Below are 21,259 nucleotides of genomic sequence, written 5' to 3' on the forward strand. Positions count from 1 at the left end.
AAAAAAAAAGAAATATTTAAGAGTGAAACATTTTCTTGATTTTTATAACTGTTTAGTAATGGTGAGAACCCCTCTGTTATATTTGGTTTATTCCATTGTTACAGGAAAATCCCGCCAGAGTGCCTGGTGTCTGCTTCAACCTGGATGTGGCTCCGACCATTGCTGTTCATTTCTCCAATCTGTGGTGGTGAGGTAGTCACAGGTGTTCTCAACGTGCTTATAAAACTAGCAAATTTGTACAGAAGGAATATGGATAAACTTACTCTCTTCTGCCTATTGACTTTGATTGGATTAACAATGTCTACTTTACCAGATGTGATACCTATAGGTAAGTGTAAATAACTATTTAAGTAAAAGATTTACTTACTTTTATACTCGATACGTATTCTGAAAAAAAATAATTTTTTAACATGTATAAAACGTTATAAACGTGACGGTAATTGTGCAGATCGATTGTGTTTTAATTTCGTATCTAGTTTGCATGGTAAATATATAGTTTTTTTTTTTTTTGCTAAATGTTAAAGTGGTAATGAGACACGGGAAATTTATTGTCACATTAATTTTGGTCTTTTTACAATTTACTGCAATGTTTACTCATTAATAAAAATAAATTTTCGTATAAAAATAGTTTAGTAGGTCAGAGAAGACATAACTCTTCTGTCATGTGTCCGCGATGTGGTATTGGAGTTAACTACTAGAGGTTAGAGGTGTTTATCGACATCTTCGATCTTTGGTAAAAGAAGACAAAAAGTAATTTGAAAGAAGTCAGAGTTCAAGTTTAGTTCAATTCGAACTTTTGTATTTGATTCAAATACTATTAACTAAATTTAATTGTACTTTAAAGAGAATTATTTACATAGAAAAATAATTGTTGCTGTTTAATTTTTTTCTCTAAAAAAAAGTTTTATTTTAAAGAAAATCGTTAAAGACATCTAATGAACACATACAAGTTGTTAGAATCATTAATGTATATATATATTTGCCTCCATTTTCTGGCAGATTTTTGTAATGTAAAATAGAAAAGTGCTTATTAATGAATATATTAATCAATGTTAACATTCTCACGATGCCTTATTCCGCTGTGGAATTTTAATTAAGAAGATTATAATTTTTTTTTCCTCCTCCGTTAAAATGCGTGAATAAATTTATTCAGAAAATAACTTGATGGAACTTTTCGCGAAATTAGATTTCATATTTAATCTACTTTTCCTTTTCGAGTTCGACTTCATTAAAAAGTGCTGATGAATATGATTTTTAGAAATTTGTAAAAAAAAAAGGGGGAGAGAAAGAAATTTTAAGTTACTGTCGTTTATATAAAATGTTTTCTTATTCCTTTCTGAATTTTAAAGAGAATTGTTTGTTCTTTTCTTATCTCTTTTGCTATTTTCAAAATGAATCATTTTTGAATATTTGATTTTTTTTTTAATATCGAGAATCAATTTTCAGATAGTTTAATTTCAAGTTGGATGGATTTGATTCCTTTCATTTTATCCATTCCCAACAAATTACTTTGTTACTGAGTAGGAAGAGATAAGAAAAAGCACTTAAGTAACCTCAATGCAATTTTCATTAAAAATGCAATTTCTTAAACATCCAAACTTATGAAAGCTACTTTAATTTAAATCATTTCATTTTAAATAATCTCTTTGGAATAACACACACAAAAAAAATTGAATTAATAAGATTGAATTACGCTATTTTTATATGCAAATATTGTAAATATTTATTTATGTTTTCAATTAAAATGGAATGGAATATAGAAAAATATGTTTTTACACACTTTATATATATATTTTATCGAACTATTTGCGTTATAAAGATATAGGATGAGAAGATATAGAAGATAAAAAAGAGGAAAATATATCTTGATAGGAAAGAAATAGAGGTTCTTAAGAAAAGTAAGGAGATAGAATAAAGAGAAAATAGTCATAACAGATTAAGGATATATAATAGGATTTCATAGGTCGAAATTTTATATCCTACACATTAATTTAGTGTTTATAACTCAACGTAGAAGTGCAAAAATCTCCAAATTTGTTGAGAAAACTTCTCTTCTTTTTAAAGTAATACATTTTGGTATATTTCTGTATTATTTGTAAATAGTCACGTATTATAAAATTTAGAAATATTTTAGTGTATAAAATATAAAAAAGAAACTATTCTAATTTTAATACTTATTGGACTATGATGGTTTTTCTTTCAATAATAAAATCACAATGAATAAAATTAATTTTTACATAAAATAATTTGTCAATAAATAAATCAAATAAATTTTAAGTTGTTATATATATACAGTAGAGCGTCGATTTTCCGAAAGTCAATCATCCGAAACGTCAATCATCCGAAAGAATTCCAGTCGGCAAATTTAAATTTTTGCCAGTGCTGTGGCGCTTCAATCTTTGTCTATGTCTTGGGCTACTCAAATATTTTACGTTTTTGATACTAAATTAATATCTGAAGTATAATTTTTTATTATTTTTATATTTTTCAATATATTTATTTTGTTTGTACAAAATTAAAAAAATAATTTTTAACGATACAATAGTCTTCGTTAGGCTTAACATCGACGAAAATTCAACGCGAAGCGACACGCAACGGATAAAAATTTCGACATGGATACGTTAAACTATTTTTTCGTACGTAAATCAGTTATCCGAAATATCAGTTATCCGGACAACCCCAGTCCCCAATTGATTCGGAAAATCGACGCTCTACTGTATTTATTTATTTATTCTATAATTTATGTAGAGACACGTAGATAGAAAAAGAAACCGCATGACTTTCGAACAAAACGTATATAGTTTTTTTTTTCATAACAAGATCATATTTTATTAAATAAAACTGTTCGGTAGAAACAAATTCTATCAAAGAAATTTTAAATATCTCAATATAAAATTATGCATATAAAGACATTTTCAAAATACTGAATTATGCTACCACTAACTTAATTTAACATCTGTAAAAAATATAATTAATTTTTTACTTAAATTCATATATTCATTTTTTCTCTGCAATAAAAATGTGTTTCATTATTCAAGTTTATTCGAAATTTTATAAATTATCTTGAACACAAGCATACAGAAGGTGCAGAGAGTGACATATGCTTCTAACAATGTAAGAAAAAGGACCACGTACACTCTTCTAAAGAAAGTAAATAATTACAAAAATGATCAACGAAAGTTTAAATATTTTTTTAATATTAACAGATAAAATTCTCGCAAAATTATTATTTAATTCATAATTTGTACATATTTTTTATAGTGATAAACCGCGATAAAACACCTACATAAATAGACCATCCTGGTAAAGCTTCAATGAATCTTTCTTGGAATTTTTCAAACGGATCTTTCTTGTAAATATTAAACAATGGCTCCTTCAATAACTGTGAATTACCAAATGTACGATTTTGCACTACAAGCGACGTGGTTAAAACGAAATCAAAACCTTTTAAGTCAAGCTTGTGTGTGAAGTACAGTACAGTACATTATTATGGATACTGTTTCAGGAACTTCGGTTTATCGCCACACTCGATTTAGTACCAATTTCACAGTCAACGAAATCGCGATTCTAAATCGAAGTTTGATTGTGTATACATTGACCTGGAGAGCCGCAAATGCACTAGACGATTCTGAATCTATACGCAAGATAAGTTTTGATCACTCACATTTAAATAAAAATATTTTATAATAATAATAATAATAAATGTAGAAGTATCTTTAAGCAGAAACATAAGAGTAATATAACCAACAGAAATATTTATTTTAAATAATTTTTCAAATAATAATTGAGTGAAGTCACTTCTTTAACTGTACACTATCTATTTTATTTAGTTCCCCCCCGATAAGTGATGTGTTCTTTTGTTTCTTTCTTTCCTCATGGTTCGAGATGTATTTTATACGATTGATGATTTGCTTGTCCTCGATATACTTTGTCAAAACTGCTTATTACAGATAAGATTTATTTACTTGAAAGCTTATCTGGTAACAAAAATAAAATTTGTTATTTGTAATAAATATATATTTGAAATATAATTCAAAATTTTACAATCTCTGTTTGACTCTACATAAAAATATGAAGCTAATATAAAGTTTAAAAAATATTTTTTCATTAATATTTCATTTTTTATTTATTTTACATTTAAAATTAATGAATGTAAATATTTTTAAACTGTTTATACAAATTTTTATCGTTCATAAATAAATAATTGTTCTGATAAATTATGATAAGATTTTAATTAAAACATTTTTCCTACATTTTATTTTACCATTTAATTTATAATAAATTTAAAAATCTAATTGCTAAAAAAATATCGCAATAAATTATTTATAATAATTTTTTTTTTCTTATGCAGAAAGGAATTTAATTCCGCTAACGTTGCTAAAAGCATTTATTACTTGATCCTATAACAAATTTAAAATCAATAATTCGATTTTAAGTTTAATATCATATTTCTTTTTATTAGTGTGATTGAATAAACCGGATCAAAAGTGAAATAATTTATATTAGAAAAGGGAAAATAAATTTTTCTTTTACATACATTACTGTATTATTCTTTACTTTTAAATAAATTAATTAAATGTATGTATTGTCTTCTACAACTATAATAATATATAATAGAAAAGGTTTAATAGTCGTAGGATTATAACTAGGTATTTACAGGTGATATACTTGGGATTATATCATTTGTTTTTGTAATAACTCTGTTGGATTTGTTACAAAAACTCTTCAGTTTTAACAATAATTTTAACATTATTCCAAAATTTCTATAAAAGAATGGATATATTAATAGAAAATAACTTTAAAAAGTTAAGAAATGACAAACAAAATGACCAAACTTAATATTTAACAGATTTCTTTCTTAATTATAATTACTGTATTTGCACATAAAAAAGGTATGGAATAAGGCAAATGAACTGTTATTACAAAAAAAAATTATATTATTAAATTTAACTAATAAATTTTTAAAATAAGGAGAAAATTTGATTTTCTAAAATTCAAAAATCCGAAAAGAGCAATCCAAAATTTCTTAATATCTTTTTCATGGCATAGAATAACTTAAAATTCGTCTCTATCATAAATGAGAACATTCGACTGAATATTTTCTTCGTTCAAAAAAAAAATTTTATGAGATATTTCCCTTGTATATTGGTTTTATTACGTACAAGTATACATATCAAATGAAATTGCTTATATGTTGTGAAAAGAATCTATAAATTTCCTTTATCAGTATACGAATATAATAGTATAACTTTAAAAATCCAATATATTTAAACTTGAAATAAATTTTATTTCATGTCATAAGCTTACATTGAATAAATTTTTATTATTGTTATATTTTTCTATTAGTCTATTAAAAAAAAACAAAAATAAAAATGATAAACTCTATAATATGACTTTATCATTTTATTCTTCTCATCTAACATTAAAATATATATATATATATAATATGATTTGTTAGTTTATAAATATACTTTATAAGATTTTATTTATTAAATGTATACTTTTATTCTTCATTATCAAACTAATTCTATGCAACGTCCATTAATTTGCAATTTGTAATTGTGTTTAGTCGCTCTGTAAAGGTTAACAATGAACGAATCGATTGTAAATCCTGGATTTTCGAATGTCAAAAAGTCGTGAAGAGATGTGACTTGTTGGAAATATTGGAACTAGCAACATCTACTTTCTTTCTTCGTCTTGTCAGCTACCAATTTCTTCTTCGGATTCTGTTTGTAACGAGACTCTGTGGAATTTCGTCAATTCTCCAACAAAAAATTGACAGTTTGATGAGATTCAAATTTCTCATCTTTATGAATAGAAATAACTTTTTTTCAACTTTAAAAAATTATGTAAATTAATAATAAAATCTTTCAAAGTTTTTATATGATCTATACAATGTTATTGTGTAATATTTAATCTAACTTAGTCAATTTTTATTTTATTGACAATAAAAAAAAACGAATAAAATCAATTTAAAAATGACAGATTTAAGCGTAATTTTAGATTTTTTATTTTTTTAATTTTGTTTATATAAGCTTATGAATCGTTAAAAATTACAGTGAAAATTATATAAATCGGAATCTCAATATTTTTTCCGGTTTGACTGGTTTTAGTTTTATTATGGTTCCATTTTACATAGCTTTTATCGTATAATTATTTTTAGTAAATAGAAAAAAAATAGATAAAACTCACCTATAATTTTATACATTTCTAATTAATTAAATTGATTTAATAATAATTTATATTAAGAATCTTAAATATAAATTTTTTTCCTATAAAACAATTTTTTTATAATTTTCTGTAAAATTTCTATAATAAAATCAGAAGTAATAAACTTTTAACTGTAAAATTCCTTATTTATCTTACAAAAAATCCCTAGAGGATATGTTTTTTTTTACATATTCTTGATGTAAAGTAAGTTCTTTTTTTAAAAAAATATGTTCGCTTCTTATAATTAATTATCAATTAAATTATAAATGAAATTTTTTCAAGTTATTTAAGAATGTTCGTAGCATGTCTGAAATATATTTAGAATTTAATTTTAAATAAAATATTAATAACTTTTTTAAAAAATACAAGTTTCATATTTACAAATAAAAAAAATATATATTTATATTCATTTTTATAAAAACATCAAACCTCTGAATAATAGATTACCTCAATACTATGAATTATATATGAAGAAACACTATTTATATGATGAAAATATTATAAAATTGACAAAACTACTATTAAAAAATTAAATTTTTGAGACACAAATGATGATTTAAATAATTTAATTTTGGAAAAATTGACTTAAAATTTTTCATTTCAGTATAATTTAGTATTTAAAAATATTAATAATTAAATTAATTTATGTTTATTTTAATAAAATTTTATAAATAAAGTGTGTAGAGAAGTGTTTAAAATGATTTTCTTTCATTGAAATAGTTAAAAAAAATAATAATAATAATAATAAACCTGTTCCTTCTTATGTGTAGAAAATAAAAATATTAATAAAATAAAAGCTAATTTATTACTATAATAAAAATAGATAAATTTGATTGCTAGAAGAATTTTTAATCCTTTATAATATAAACTGCTTGTCAGTGATTTATAAAATAGAAAAAAAAGAAAGAAATAAAATTTTTTAATGATAAAAAAAAGTTTTATGGATAATCACTGATATGATCAATAGGCATTTCTATCAAGAAAATATATTTATGACAGTTAAAAAAAAAGATCTTAAGAAACATAAATTTCCTTCAAGAATCCAATACTAATTACACTCTTTCTTTTAATCTTCTTTATTTTTTTGCAGATTAAGTTCTTTTTTTATTTAAGAAATGTGCATTTTTCTTATAACTTAGACGTTTACAAAGGAGTTGAGTTGAAGTAGGATCTTTTCGATTTGCTAATATATTGTAAGATTTACTATCGTAATATCTCACGTAGACATATAATATCAAAAATACCTATATTTTATTTTAAATAGTCAGATAGATGTCAAAAGAAACGTTTCTATCAGATTTATATGACAAATCGTGACAGTATTGATAAAATCTTAGCCATCTTACAAAATCCGTATCCGAATTTAAAAGCTGATATATTTTCTTATTTTTTTTTCTTTCTTTCCTTATACAAATACATTTTTTTGAATGTCACTCGATGGTATATTTAAATTGAACTTTCGTGAGTTACATGTAAATTGCAGTAAACATTTTAAAAGTCGATAGGAAAGTTTTCAAATAAACTCCCTTAAATCGATATTGGGAGGATATAAAGTAAAACATTTTACTTATAAACATAAATAAATTGTTTTTAGTACTGTATAAATTATATACAGTATAAATATGATATCAATTTTAAATGAGGCTCCTTCCTTTGGCAATGTAATATGAAAATTTTGTATTTTTTTTTTTTTACGAAAGTGTGACCTACTTTCTAGCAATTTTAATTGAACCATGAAAAAATATTTAATGTACAAGCCGTATTAATATTAAACTTAAAATATTACAAAATTATTATTAATATATATAGCTTATATATTAATAATTAATGGTAGAAATATAAATATAAAATCTTTAACATATTGAATAAACTTTTATTCTGTAATCATTTAAGATAGTTCGTGCAGAAAGTGTCTGTGTGAATTTACTTATCCTTATTTCAACAATCGATATTTTTATTCATATCACGAAGCATGTAGTTGAAAGAAAAACCTCTATCGGTTTTTAAACTTTTTTTTCTTTTCTTTTCTTTTTATCTCGAGTTCTGTACAATAAAAGTTATACAGAGAAACATGTATCTAAAGTATTTATTCTCTTCATTTTTAAATGTTTGCTCATCCTAGTATTTCACCGATACCAGAGAAGATAGTGTTTTGATACGATCAATGAAAGCATTTTTCATAAGAATAAAAGTATTTTCTATTTCATCTGTAAAATATTACTTAAAGTAAAGTTAAAACAAAAAAAAAAGTTTTACTGTAAAGTTAAAATGGTCTTTTCTAAAGTTTCATAATAAAATTCTTAGAATTTTTATTTTCACCATCAATATCTACCATTTAAAAGCTTTGGTAAATATTAATTTATGTTTAAATGTGTTAAATTTTATAGGAAAATTGTTGTATTTAATAAAAGGAAGGTAATCTTTTGTATAAGGAAATAATTATTTCGTATCTAAAGTTATCTTACAGTTCGTTGCATAAAATATAATTGGATTCTCCTTCGATAAGAGTCAGTCAACATAACTTTATCTGTAATAAAGGTGACAATTACTGAATGAATACTTAGGAATTAAGTATGCTTTTGTAGCAATTATAATTGTGATAATTCTTATCACAATTATAATTCGGATTTTGTAATTCGAAAATTCTTACATTTGATAAGTTAATTATATTTTTATTTGAAATTTTCTTAATAATTAAGTTAAGAATTGTTCTTTTTAAAAAATAAAAATTTTTCGAATTGTTTTAACACAATAGGGATTTTTCTTATTTAATTTTAAACATTTTTTTTTTATTCATGTTATAAAAATGTTTTTATACATTAAAATATTTTTGAAAATTGTAAGATTTTATACTTATTTTTTTACTTAAACTTAATTTTTGGCAATTTTAAAATGAAATTAAATACATTCTTATTGTTATTATTATATGAATTAATTTAATAGTTTATTTTAAATATTTATTCATTTAAGTTTTTTATCATAAAACTTATACAATTATCTATTTGTTTAAAAGCTAAAAAGAGTTTTAAACAAGCATTAAATATAATTAAAACTTACTTTTTCATATACAGTACTGTTAAAACAATTAATATGTTATTTAAAATAATTAAGAATATTTCCACGCATCGTCAACTAGTATAATCTATTTATTAAATGTAAAATAAACACAATCTTTCACTGTATCCGTGAAGATTATTCTCCAGATGTTTGGAAAAAGGCAAAGGAGAAACTAGTTTTATTGCATCTAACTCCGGTCCAGATGTGGCCTGATCATAATCTATCTTTCGTTTCACAAAAAGAAAAAAAAGGAAACAAATAAGTGGAGATGATGTCCACCCAAGTTTAAATTTTGACGGGCGTAGAAGTTTCTCAAAAGGAATCAATATCTTGATTTATTCGAATTCGTTTTTAAAAGTCTCTCCTTTAAGTGTTGAAAGAAGGACTTTTAGGAAACTTGAAGGAGAATGAAGGAGAAAATAGATGCAGATTAGCTAAAGTCGTGTCTAAAGTATCTTGTAAGCTTATTGAAATAGATAAGCAAGTTATTTCTCTAGGAAAGGGTTTAGATACGAGTGACGTATTGAAATCGAAGGAAGGGTGTAGAAGAGTATAATTTAAAGCTTACAAGTTAGATTTATCATTGTCATTAAACTGGATTGTATATAGTATTTTTCTATATATAATATTTATTGTACATAAACTGTATATTGTAATCGTAGTATAGTGTCAGTGCTAACGTACTGTACTATAGTATTGTGTTTAGAAGTGTATTTTAGTACACCAATAAAGAGAAAGTTTACTATATCTGTTAACGTATTTTCAATGATTTGATGTATTAATTAAACTTTTTAAGAACTAATTTGACGTGAAAATACAAAATGATTTTGTTTTTAATTTAGGAGCTCTTTTTGAAACCAACGACGATACTTTGGAGCAAGCTTTTCGTCATGCCATCAATAGGATAAATGATAATAAACAAATATTAAGTCATACCAGATTACAACCTCATATAGAAAGAGTGAAACGACACGATAGTTTCCAAGCGACTAGAAAAGGTAATTTTTATAAATTTATTTTCTTTTAAAATAATAACAACAATAACATCTTTAAAATTGAAAAAAAAAACTTGATTAAATTCAATTATTAATAAGAAATATATCCGGGAAAAATTTTAGTTTACTGTCAATTGCAGTTTTACCAAATACATATGGAACATTTCTAAATTTTGTTTAACTCAAAGCATTTATATTCTGTTGGAGAGATAAATTCTGTTACATTTGCATTTCACATTCTAAATGCGCATTTTTGCTTCCTTCCTTTTTTATAAGATGTTCTGTAAAACGCAAAAACATATAACCGATAGTTTTGGGGTGTTTTTTTTTTTTTTATTTTCCTACGAAAGAAGCTACAGAATACATTATTCGCTTGATTATCTTGCTATATTTGATACAATTAGAGCTACATCTTCATCTTGGGATAAAACGTTCAACAAACTTTTATCGATAAAATAACAATTTTAAATGTTTACTTTAATTTTAAATATCATAAATAATATAAAGTTTTTAAATTAAAATTAGTTATTCGCCTTTTAAAATTTAATCTAGATTTTAAAAATGAATATACTATTTATTAAAATTTTACAATTTAACTTAAAGTTGAATCCTTTATTGTCATGACTTGCATTACTTTTTATACAATGGTCGAATCCTTTTATCTGTAAGCTTTTCTGAAGTTTATTGGATGAAGAATACAATTGTCCATCTGATATCTCTCTTTACCAAATTCAATACATAGTTCGATATTGTCATCAAGAGAAAGTGTCTATATGATTCTCCTGTGACATTTTATTCCATTCCCTACTCTAGTCAATGACCAGAAATGCAAGTACCAAGCCGAACACCAAGAAGAAAAAAAAATAGAGATATATTTTTCTGGGAGCTCTTGATTTCTCGTGAGAATATCTATTTGTAAAAATGTTACTATTATCGTTATTTCTGTTGAGACTAATGTTTCTATAGACTTATCTATTTTCACTGATATTAAAAAAAAAATTTTATATCGATGAGAATTCTATAAAACTCATTTAAATCTAATAATAACAAAACTCAGATTTTTTTTAATATATATATATATATTTTAGTTTCTTTCTTTTGTTTTTATCTTTCAGTATGTGAATTGTTGAGTAAAGGAATGGCTGCCATTTTCGGTCCTCAATCTAGTGAAAGCAGTTCAGCCATCCAATCCACATGCAGTGTACTAGAAGTTCCCCATATCCAGTACAGATGGGATTATAGATCTCCCAGGAACAACCAGACTGTCAATCTCTATCCGCATCCTGATACGATAGGAATAGCGTATAGAGATTTCGTTCTAGAAAAAAATTGGAAAACGTTAGCTATTCTATATGAAGACAGTGATGGTGAGTTGTTTAAAGCTAAATTTAGTATGAAGTACTGTACAAATTCTGTTTTCATCTATAGATATTTCTTCTTTTTTGTGATTAAATAATAAAATTTGGCAAAAGATAAAGATTTTTTTAATATATAAGAAATGTAGTAGAGCAATGGATTTGTAGCAAATGTTTTAAGGCTTTTTTTTAAATATGAGGCACGTAATAAATGGCCCTACTAGAGCCTTGTATGAGGGTGTAATTAATAAGTAACCATTAGAATTACTAATCGCTTACGAATTCCTAAAACTCTCTAATATATCTCTTACGAAATTTATAGTAATGTATTTGATAGCGTAGCTTTAAGTTAAAGGATCATATTTTATAAAAATGTAATTGAAGTTACATTTAAATACTGTACTTTAGAATATAAATTATTTTTTCAAAAATATAATTATTGGCAAATTATCAAGTAATGTAAATAATAGTAAGAATAATTAGGTTATGATGCTTATTGACTCTAAAATTATGTATAAACTTAATTAAATTATCATATTTTAAGAAAATATAATTCCTGAAATATTATCTTTAATTATTCTAGCATTCTATTAACATTATATACAAACATAAACATAGAGATATAAACTTTGGAGCTATATATATAAAGAAAACATTAGTATGACGGTATAAAATCTATACTTTCGTTTATTTAACAGCGTTGATACGACTTCAGACATTACTGAGAGATCCAGCAATGAGGCAGAAGAATGTGATTGTCAGACAATTCAGTCCAGAACAGGAATATAGAAAACTGTTAAAGGAAATGGGAAGGAATGGTGTCAAAAACATGATTATCGATGTTGCTACAGAAAATCTTGTTACTGTTATAGAACATGTAGGAATTATATTAATTTAATTTTAATATAAAATATATTAATCATAAGTTTAAACTATATTAAAGTATAATTTATTTAGTTACAACCGAAATTGGGTATGAAATGTTTTCTTTTCATATTTAAAGCAATACAATGTTAACAAGAGAAATTATCGATTGTAAGCAAATCCCTTGATACAAACTTTAGCTTCTGAACCAAATAATTTTATGCAATAATGATAAAGGAAACCAGATTAAAATGTAAATGAAATAGGATTAAAGAACAAAGTAATTTAATAAATCGATATATTTATTTTAAGATTTTTCATTGCAAAAATCTTAAAGTAAATTTATATTTTTTTTTTGTTTGTTTAATTTTTGAAAAAATTAATATTTTTTCTCTCAATTTCGAAATGTAAATTAATAATTTACTTTAATTTTATTAATAAATTTTAAAATGTTTAGTTTTAGAAATTAACATACAAAATCGATTATAATAAATTTCACAGAAAATTATTATGAAAAATTTTGTTAAATTTTTATGTATAAAACTTAATATTTTAACATATTAACCAACAGAATTTTATTTATTTTTAAAAATATATTAAATATTTACAATTGTCTTAGGCACAACAAATGGATATGATGTCTGAATATTACAATTATATTTTTATTAATATGGTAAGTATAGATTACAAATGTATTTGAAAAATTTGTTTACGTATTAAAATATTTAATACATAATATTATAAATATTCACGTTCTTAATTTNGTCTGTGTGAATTTACTTATCCTTATTTCAACAATCGATATTTTTATTCATATCACGAAGCATGTAGTTGAAAGAAAAACCTCTATCGGTTTTTAAACTTTTTTTTTTTTTTTTTACTTTTTATCTCGAGTTCTGTACAATAAAAGTTATACAGAGAAACATGTATCTAAAGTATTTATTCTCTTCATTTTTAAATGTTTGCTCATCCTAGTATTTCACCGATACCAGAGAAGATAGTGTTTTGATACGATCAATGAAAGCATTTTTCATAAGAATAAAAGTATTTTCTATTTCATCTGTAAAATATTACTTAAAGTAAAGTTAAAAAAAAAGTTTTACTGTAAAGTTAAAATGGTCTTTTCTAAAGTTTCATAATAAAATTCTTAGAATTTTTATTTTCACCATCAATATCTACCATTTAAAAGCTTTGGTAAATATTAATTTATGTTTAAATGTGTTAAATTTTATAGGAAAATTGTTGTATTTAATAAAAGGAAGGTAATCTTTTGTATAAGGAAATAATTATTTCGTATCTAAAGTTATCTTACAGTTCGTTGCATAAAATATAATTGGATTCTCCTTCGATAAGAGTCAGTCAACATAACTTTATCTGTAATAAAGGTGACAATTACTGAATGAATACTTAGGAATTAAGTATGCTTTTGTAGCAATTATAATTGTGATAATTCTTATCACAATTATAATTCGGATTTTGTAATTCGAAAATTCTTACATTTGATAAGTTAATTATATTTTTATTTGAAATTTTCTTAATAATTAAGTTAAGAATTGTTCTTTTTAAAAAATAAAAATTATTTCAATCATTAAACTAATTAGAAAGAAAAAACTTTATATATATATATAAAACATAAAGATACCTTTCATGTTACTTGATATTTGAAGAGAAATTAAATTTTTATATGGATAGGACATGCACACAATCAATGTAGAACCATTTCAGAATGCAGGACCAAACATCACAGGTTTTCGTTTGATCGATGAAGATGCTTCTATCTATAAGGAATTACTTCAAGAGTGGAAACAGCATCCCCTCTGGTACAACGAAAATATCGAAGCAGATCCACAGTATTATAAGGTATTATAGCATTTTCTTAATCTCCGTATAGTTAACACATAAAAAAATATATATACTGTATATATTCGAAATTTATTAATTACGCTTAAATTTTGAAATGTTAATGTGTTTATTTTAAAACGATAAATTTTTATTTTAAATTAGAAATATGTTATAATGACTAATAAAGAATCTTTTAAAAATACATCAATTATTTATTGCTTCTGAATGGATAGAATATTACAGTAAGTAAACATTTTTCAGAATTTAAAGCTTTTAGTTCCTTTAAGAGGTACCAAACCTCAGCCAAGCGCTTTTGTTGACACGTGAACTAGTTTAAAATCGATACAAAAGTGATTTGTATGAGCAAATATGGCTTCTCCCAGTTACGCTTTCTTTATGAAAGATTTCTTTACAAAAAAAATCCATTTAAAGAAAAGAATTCATAATTAAAATTAAAACTTAATTTATTTTAATAACCTCATTCATACATTTATTAATTAATATTAAAAGTTGTTTATATTTTAATTAATTAAATTAAATTTTGTCAATCTTCATCCAGTTCGGTTCATTTGTCTTCTCTCATATTTCTTTTAATAATTTATTCTGATGATGATTTGTTATTAGTAAACAAGATTAATATGATTTATTTATTTTTTTTTTCCAGACAGAAATCGTTCTAATGTACGATGCCGTCACGCTATTTGCAACAGCACTTAACAGCTTAGATCGAAGTTACCAATTAAGAGTCAAGCCAGTTTCTTGCGATACAGAAAAGACTTGGCCTCAGGGAATGGCTCTAGCTAATGCGATAAAAAGAGTGAGTCGATTACATCCAAATGCTAAAATATTAGTAAAAATATTAATGCAAAATTGTATTCTGATCGTGTTTATCTTTGATAAAGATTAATATAAATGGCTTGACTGGAAATATTGAATTCGATAAAAATGGATATCGTAAGGATTTCAAATTGACAATCTTGGATGTTACTCACGAAGGTCTGAAACAAGTAAGTGAACTCGTGTTTAGACTTGTTATATATTAATTTAAGTTAAGATATTTAAGAAATTTTTAATGTTTTTTCACCAAGATTAACTTTTTCTACATATAAATACCAATGGGTACCAACTAAATTTAATTAAGGTTTAACTTCATTTATATTTTAAAGATTTTTATGAATATATATTGAAATAATTATTGTATTTTATAATAAATTTAACGAAAAATATTTAAATTGTGTAGTGAAAACTCAATTTCGATTTCTCTTCGTAATCAGTAAGAATTGCTTCCGGCAAAGAAATAATAAAGGATGTCGAATGTAATGCATATAAGACTGTAATGAAAATAGGAGCGACTTTTTTTTTTATTGTTTTATTTTTTGAATTAACTCTTAATTAATTTGAATAAAAATAGTTTTACTTTAATAAACAATTACTTATGTAAGTAAAATGATACTGCTCAACATTTTCATTTGCTATTTTAAAACTATGTTATACATTATTCAAATTGAAAAAAAAAATTAATTTTCTTATTTTAATGTTAGAAATTTAATATTTATTTATTTTAAGAAATAAATTTTAAAGTAAGATTTCCTAATCTAATGTACGGTATCAGTTAAATTTATCTCTATATATAAATTTATCTGTCTTTTAATGTTTCGTTTAAATCAATCAGTAGTGAATTATTGCAAGTTACAGATTAAAAAAAAAATATCTAAGTCATGGTTTATGTCAGTTTTTATTTTTAATTTAGGACCAATAATATTTAAGTAATCGGATAAAATAAAATTTTGACACTTAAATCGACTTAGAATCTTGTCTAAATCTCAGTTTAGCTATAAATTATTTACCGAAATGCTGTTTTTTTTCTTTCGATAAGGAAAGGATTAATTGTAAATAAAATATATTATTTGTGCTGCTGATTCTACAATTATTTTCTATAGTATCTTTTAAAGAATATAAAATTCTTTCATTACTAAATCAATTATCAGAATAATAATTAAATATTAACATAAATGGCACGTAAATTATTAATTAAAATTAATAAAAAATTTATTTTCTAATTAAAACGAACTTATCAAATTTTGATTTAACTTTATTTAATTGTTTAATTTAATTATGAATTTATTTGATATACGAAATCCACTTACTACAAAAACGTGCACAAATACGAGTATTTTTCGAGACGAAATTGCAAGAAAAAAATCGAATTGCTAACAAATTTTCTTTACAATTAAATAAAAATCTAATTTATTCAACTTTCAAAAGTGATTTTATTATAAGATTATAATTTTATATGTATTTTAAAATAAATATTATTTATAGACAGGAAGTTGGACAAAAGCATCGGGATTTATATACTCAGAAAATTTCACTAGAACGTTTGATATTATTCATTCTCTACGAAATAAAACTTTAAGTGTGACAAGCAAGCCTGTGAGTACTATAAATTATTTTCTGTAAAGAATAAAACCTTATATTTTAATTCTAAATATATATATATACACTTTTTAATTTTTTAGAATCCCCCGTATATAATTAAGATTAAAGATAAAGTAACGAAGAAAGTAAGATATGAAGGATTCTGTGTCGATTTATTGGATGAAATTGCCAAGTATTTGGGTTTCAATTATGTTATCAGAGAAGTAGCTGATAAAAGTTACGGAAAAAGAGATCATCTGGGAGAATGGAATGGAATGATCAGAGAACTTATGGATGCGGTATGAGTAAACTGAGACAACATAAACTTTCTTTTGCTAGTTGTTGTTTACATTACTTTATATATTCGAATACATCATCAAATATAACTTAAGTACTATAAATTTTTATAATTTCAGAAAGCTGATTTGGCAATTGGAGATATTACAATTACATACGAAAGAGAAGAAGTAGTCGATTTTACAATGCCTTTTATGAATCTGGGGATTGGAATTTTGTTTAAGAAACCAACCAAAAAAATTCCGAAGCTTTTCTCCTTTCTGTCTCCTCTTTCTGTAGAAGTATGGTTATATATGGTAACAGCATTTCTTGGAGTCAGTCTATTCTTATTTATTCTTGCTAGATTTAGCCCATACGAATGGGTTAATCCTCATCCGTGTGATCAGAATCCGGAGAATTTAGAGAACCAATTTAATCTTTTGAACACGTTATGGTTTACTGTTGGTTGTTTAATGCAACAAGGATGCGATATTACTCCGAGGTAAATATAATTTTATGGAAACTATTAATTACAGGAAAGGTAATAAATTGTTAGTTTATAGTGACAAGATTGCACATTAAATTTTCTTCATGAAAAGCAACATATGATATTACAGTAAAAATGTGAAAATAGTTTAGTAGTTGAAGCGATTGCGGTATATTTAAAAGTAATGTAGAAAATATTTTAAGATTAATCTTAAAAATGCTTAGAATACTAAAATTGATTTTTTACGTATAAAAAAGTATTAAAGGGATGATAATGATTAATTTACATTGTCATGTTCTATATTATTGTGTTTCATACATGTCTATTCTATACTGTAGTTATTTATGTTGTTTTCATGTATTTTGGTTTATATCTCTCACGCTATCACTGAGTACATTCCCTAGAGTAACGTTGATAAGCTAATATTCTATAGTGTTTTTTTACAATTTAAAAAAACACTATATATAAATATATGTCTAATAAATTCCAAATATTTGATAAATAAAGCATTTCAAATATTATAATAAAAATTTGATTTAATTCGTTATTTTTTATGATCGTTTTATCTCTTTAAAAAGTAATAAAACTAGAATAAAAATAAAATGGTTGGTTCTCTTAGATGTGTCGTATGAATAATTCCTTTCTTTTAGCTAAAATTCTATTTTTTTTACCCTTTTAACTGAAACTTTGTACACACACAAGGTTTAAGGTTTTGAGATAAAATTCAACAGAAATGTAAGAGATGGCACCTGAGTCCAAGCTTTATATAAAAATTTCATGTGTGGATTTGAAAAAAAAATGTTTATAAAAAAACGGTCCTGTTTGCATGTAAATTTTTGTTTATAGTAAGTATAAACTCACTGTTTTTTACTTTTATTTTTATATACTCAAATCCTCACATCTTCAGTTTTTTTTGAATCCGTGAAAAAAATATTTTACATTGTTTTCCTATTATTTTAGAAAGTTTAATTTGTAAAACATATTTTATACAGTAAATACAGTAGACCCCCCTATAACACTGTAGATAATTCCGTGTTATATGAATTCCATGTTGTACGAGTCACTTAGATTTTACAAATACGTGTGCCGGGCTGTGAACGGCTCACGTATTTGTAAAATCTAAGTGACTCGTACAACATGAAATTCATATAACACGGAATTATCTACAGTGTTATAGAGTGGTCTACTGTAATAAAATATTATTAAAGTTTAATAAGAAACATCTTTTCATTCTTATTTATTAAATAATCATAAATTAACATTGTTATTTTTAAAAAATAACAATAAATTATGCACTTTTAAATTGTTATATTTATAAATTTCAAATAAATTATTTCATTATGACTCGAAACTATTCTAATCTATCTGCTAAAATCGAATTTATTAAAATATTTTACGTATTAAAATAAAATAATTAATGTTAATAAGTTTTTTTAAAAACTTTTCCGTGTGGCAACTAGAAAACTTTCTTGTAAATCCAGGATAGATTCAGCAAAGGTTACAATGAGGGTGGCCAGATGGTGAGAAAGGTTATCGAAATAATACGAAAGTCTCTGAAATTTTGAATTCAGGTTTACCGTGCTATACCGTTCATCTTTTTTTAAAAGGGCATCCTAGCTTTTCCGGGGGGGGTGATAACATGGAGTGCATTGGAAGCGAACACGCTATCACTGAGTACATTCCCTAGAGTAACGTTGATAAACTAATATTCTGAACCATCATAAACTGAAAAATCCATTAAAAAATTACAATAAAGAAATTTCTTTATATACAAAATTAATTCGTACAAAGTAGAAAAAATTTTTTAATTATGTTAATTATTACAAAGTAATTAGCATTTAAGCGAAGCGTGAAAATATTAACTAAAAATACTTTAAATTTTTTTTTAAAAACTTTCACTCAAAATATAAACATTTTATAAGTTTGCAACTAAATACATACAATATTTTTCTTCTTTTTTTTTGAAAAATTAAATGTTGAAAGTTTAATATTATTGGTTCCTATATATATATATATTTAGAAGTAAAGTTGAAAGCGATAAAAAATGTATTGAACCAAGCTGAAAAAGTTATCAATATTATTTTAAAATTCTTTACATTGCAGTAGATATGACGAAAAAGTTGGAAAAAATCGATATACGAGTAATTGAGATAAAACACGACGAACCAGTCAGAATTTCTTTACATAAATATTTAATACAAATATAGCTGATATTTTCGTTTGTCCAAATTATAATATAGAAGTATTTGAATATAACTTCCTGATATATGCCTAAGTAACGAATTTTATCAATAAAATTATGTAGGAATAGTTCCTATATTTATTTTATCTATCAGTTCGCTAGCCTGTTCATTCATCTGTTCATAAATTTTTTTTTCTTTTTTTTAACGACTGAAAAATAAAAAACTGGAGCTGAGATTTTCGAGAATTATGATGGACAATGTTGCTCGTAAATTTTCGTATCGAATTACATTTTTAACTTGTGCTATTCCGAATTCCTATTTTTAGTTGTCTGTAATAATAAAATATACGTGATATCATAAAAAATAGCATTTATCCGTGATTCGTGATGTCCACGAAGACTTTTGATATTATCAATATCGTAAATGTATTGTAGAGAATTTCCAGAAGTATGTATTTAATCGTTCGTCTTATCTACTTTAAAAAAAAATATTTCCAGAAACGAGTTGCTTAACTTTCCCGGCAAAGTTTAAAACTGGGTGTGGTGTCATTTGTTATTATGATATTATTTTCTTTAAAATCTTTTTACACTTGTAATTATTATAAAATGGCAAAAAGATTAATTTTGAGGATAGGGACGGGTTTTATAGTCTGACCCTACACGAGATATGACTCACGACTCTCCCCATTCCTCGACCTTTAATCACCAAAATTGAATAATTTTATAGCATCAATTCCCTTAATAAACAACCCTCCCTGAAAACTTTCAGAAATTTTCGACAAAAAGCACAGGAGTTATTAGAGTTATTAAGTTTCAAAGAGGGTGGACAAAATCGTGCAACAGACACACACTAACATCCATAAATACAGAAAAAAAAACAGAACTGTTTTTACATTTCTGAACGTTTCAAGGTCCTCTGAGTCTAAAACTGTAAAAATCTCGTGGAGTGATTTTTTGACCCATCGATATACTTTCCCTCTGTTATGTATAACAGAGCCTGGAAAGTAAAAAAAAAATTGCTTGTAAAATCTTTTTGAAATGTATTTTCCAATTATTGTAGTAAAATATTTTTCTGTGTTATATTATTAATGAAACAATTTTTATTGCCATTAAACTGTATTTGTATTCTCTTTATCCGCTTAAAGTTCCTATTGTTGAAAATCTTATCTTCTTCGGAATCTCTGACAGAATAGCTCGCATAACAGACAAATCAAATTTGTCGATATCAGCTAAAGTGGCCTTTCAGACTACTATAGTATCAGACATCACAAGTATTACTGACAAATAAAATTCTTCGAGATACTTTTAATCAGATTTTTCTTTCCATATATATTTTTTAGATAACTATAAATTACTTTTCACATTTCAATGAAGAATTGGTATAAAATCATCAAACAAACACTAAATAGTTGATTGAAAATGCGGAAATATGCAAATGAATTGATACGTGCATTAACCTCTATAATTGCATTCTCTAAAGAGTTATTTAACCGTGTTTTTTGCAAGTACTTTAACAATTTTGTGTACTGAATTTTGCAATTTTTAGCAATTTTGTGTACTAAATTTTGCAATT

General features: G+C 24.4%; 1 protein-coding gene across 2 annotated transcripts in view; it reads left to right on the top strand.

Moving 5' to 3' along the window:
* The window catches only part of LOC111630303 (glutamate receptor ionotropic, kainate 2-like), a 48,864-nt gene that overhangs the window by 25,620 nt on the left and 1,985 nt on the right, over nucleotides 1-21,259 (top strand). The window contains exons 3-14 of one of the 2 annotated variants that reach the window (XM_023374389.1): nucleotides 105-328; nucleotides 10,110-10,265; nucleotides 11,378-11,629; nucleotides 12,316-12,494; nucleotides 13,101-13,154; nucleotides 14,174-14,341; nucleotides 14,557-14,565; nucleotides 14,988-15,140; nucleotides 15,226-15,330; nucleotides 16,646-16,756; nucleotides 16,843-17,040; nucleotides 17,158-17,519. In XM_023374389.1, coding sequence (XP_023230157.1) covers nucleotides 145-328; nucleotides 10,110-10,265; nucleotides 11,378-11,629; nucleotides 12,316-12,494; nucleotides 13,101-13,154; nucleotides 14,174-14,341; nucleotides 14,557-14,565; nucleotides 14,988-15,140; nucleotides 15,226-15,330; nucleotides 16,646-16,756; nucleotides 16,843-17,040; nucleotides 17,158-17,519 — 1,931 coding nt within the window. In that variant the 5' untranslated portion in view covers nucleotides 105-144. The remainder of the gene's footprint in view (nucleotides 1-104; nucleotides 329-10,109; nucleotides 10,266-11,377; nucleotides 11,630-12,315; nucleotides 12,495-13,100; nucleotides 13,155-14,173; nucleotides 14,342-14,556; nucleotides 14,566-14,987; nucleotides 15,141-15,225; nucleotides 15,331-16,645; nucleotides 16,757-16,842; nucleotides 17,041-17,157; nucleotides 17,520-21,259) is intronic. The other variant, XM_023374390.1, reaches the window with a different exon arrangement.

Source organism: Centruroides sculpturatus, unplaced genomic scaffold, assembly GCF_000671375.1.
Source record: "Centruroides sculpturatus isolate CEXI.00-Female unplaced genomic scaffold, Cexi_2.0 scaffold463, whole genome shotgun sequence".
NCBI classification, from domain to species: domain Eukaryota; kingdom Metazoa; phylum Arthropoda; class Arachnida; order Scorpiones; family Buthidae; genus Centruroides; species Centruroides sculpturatus.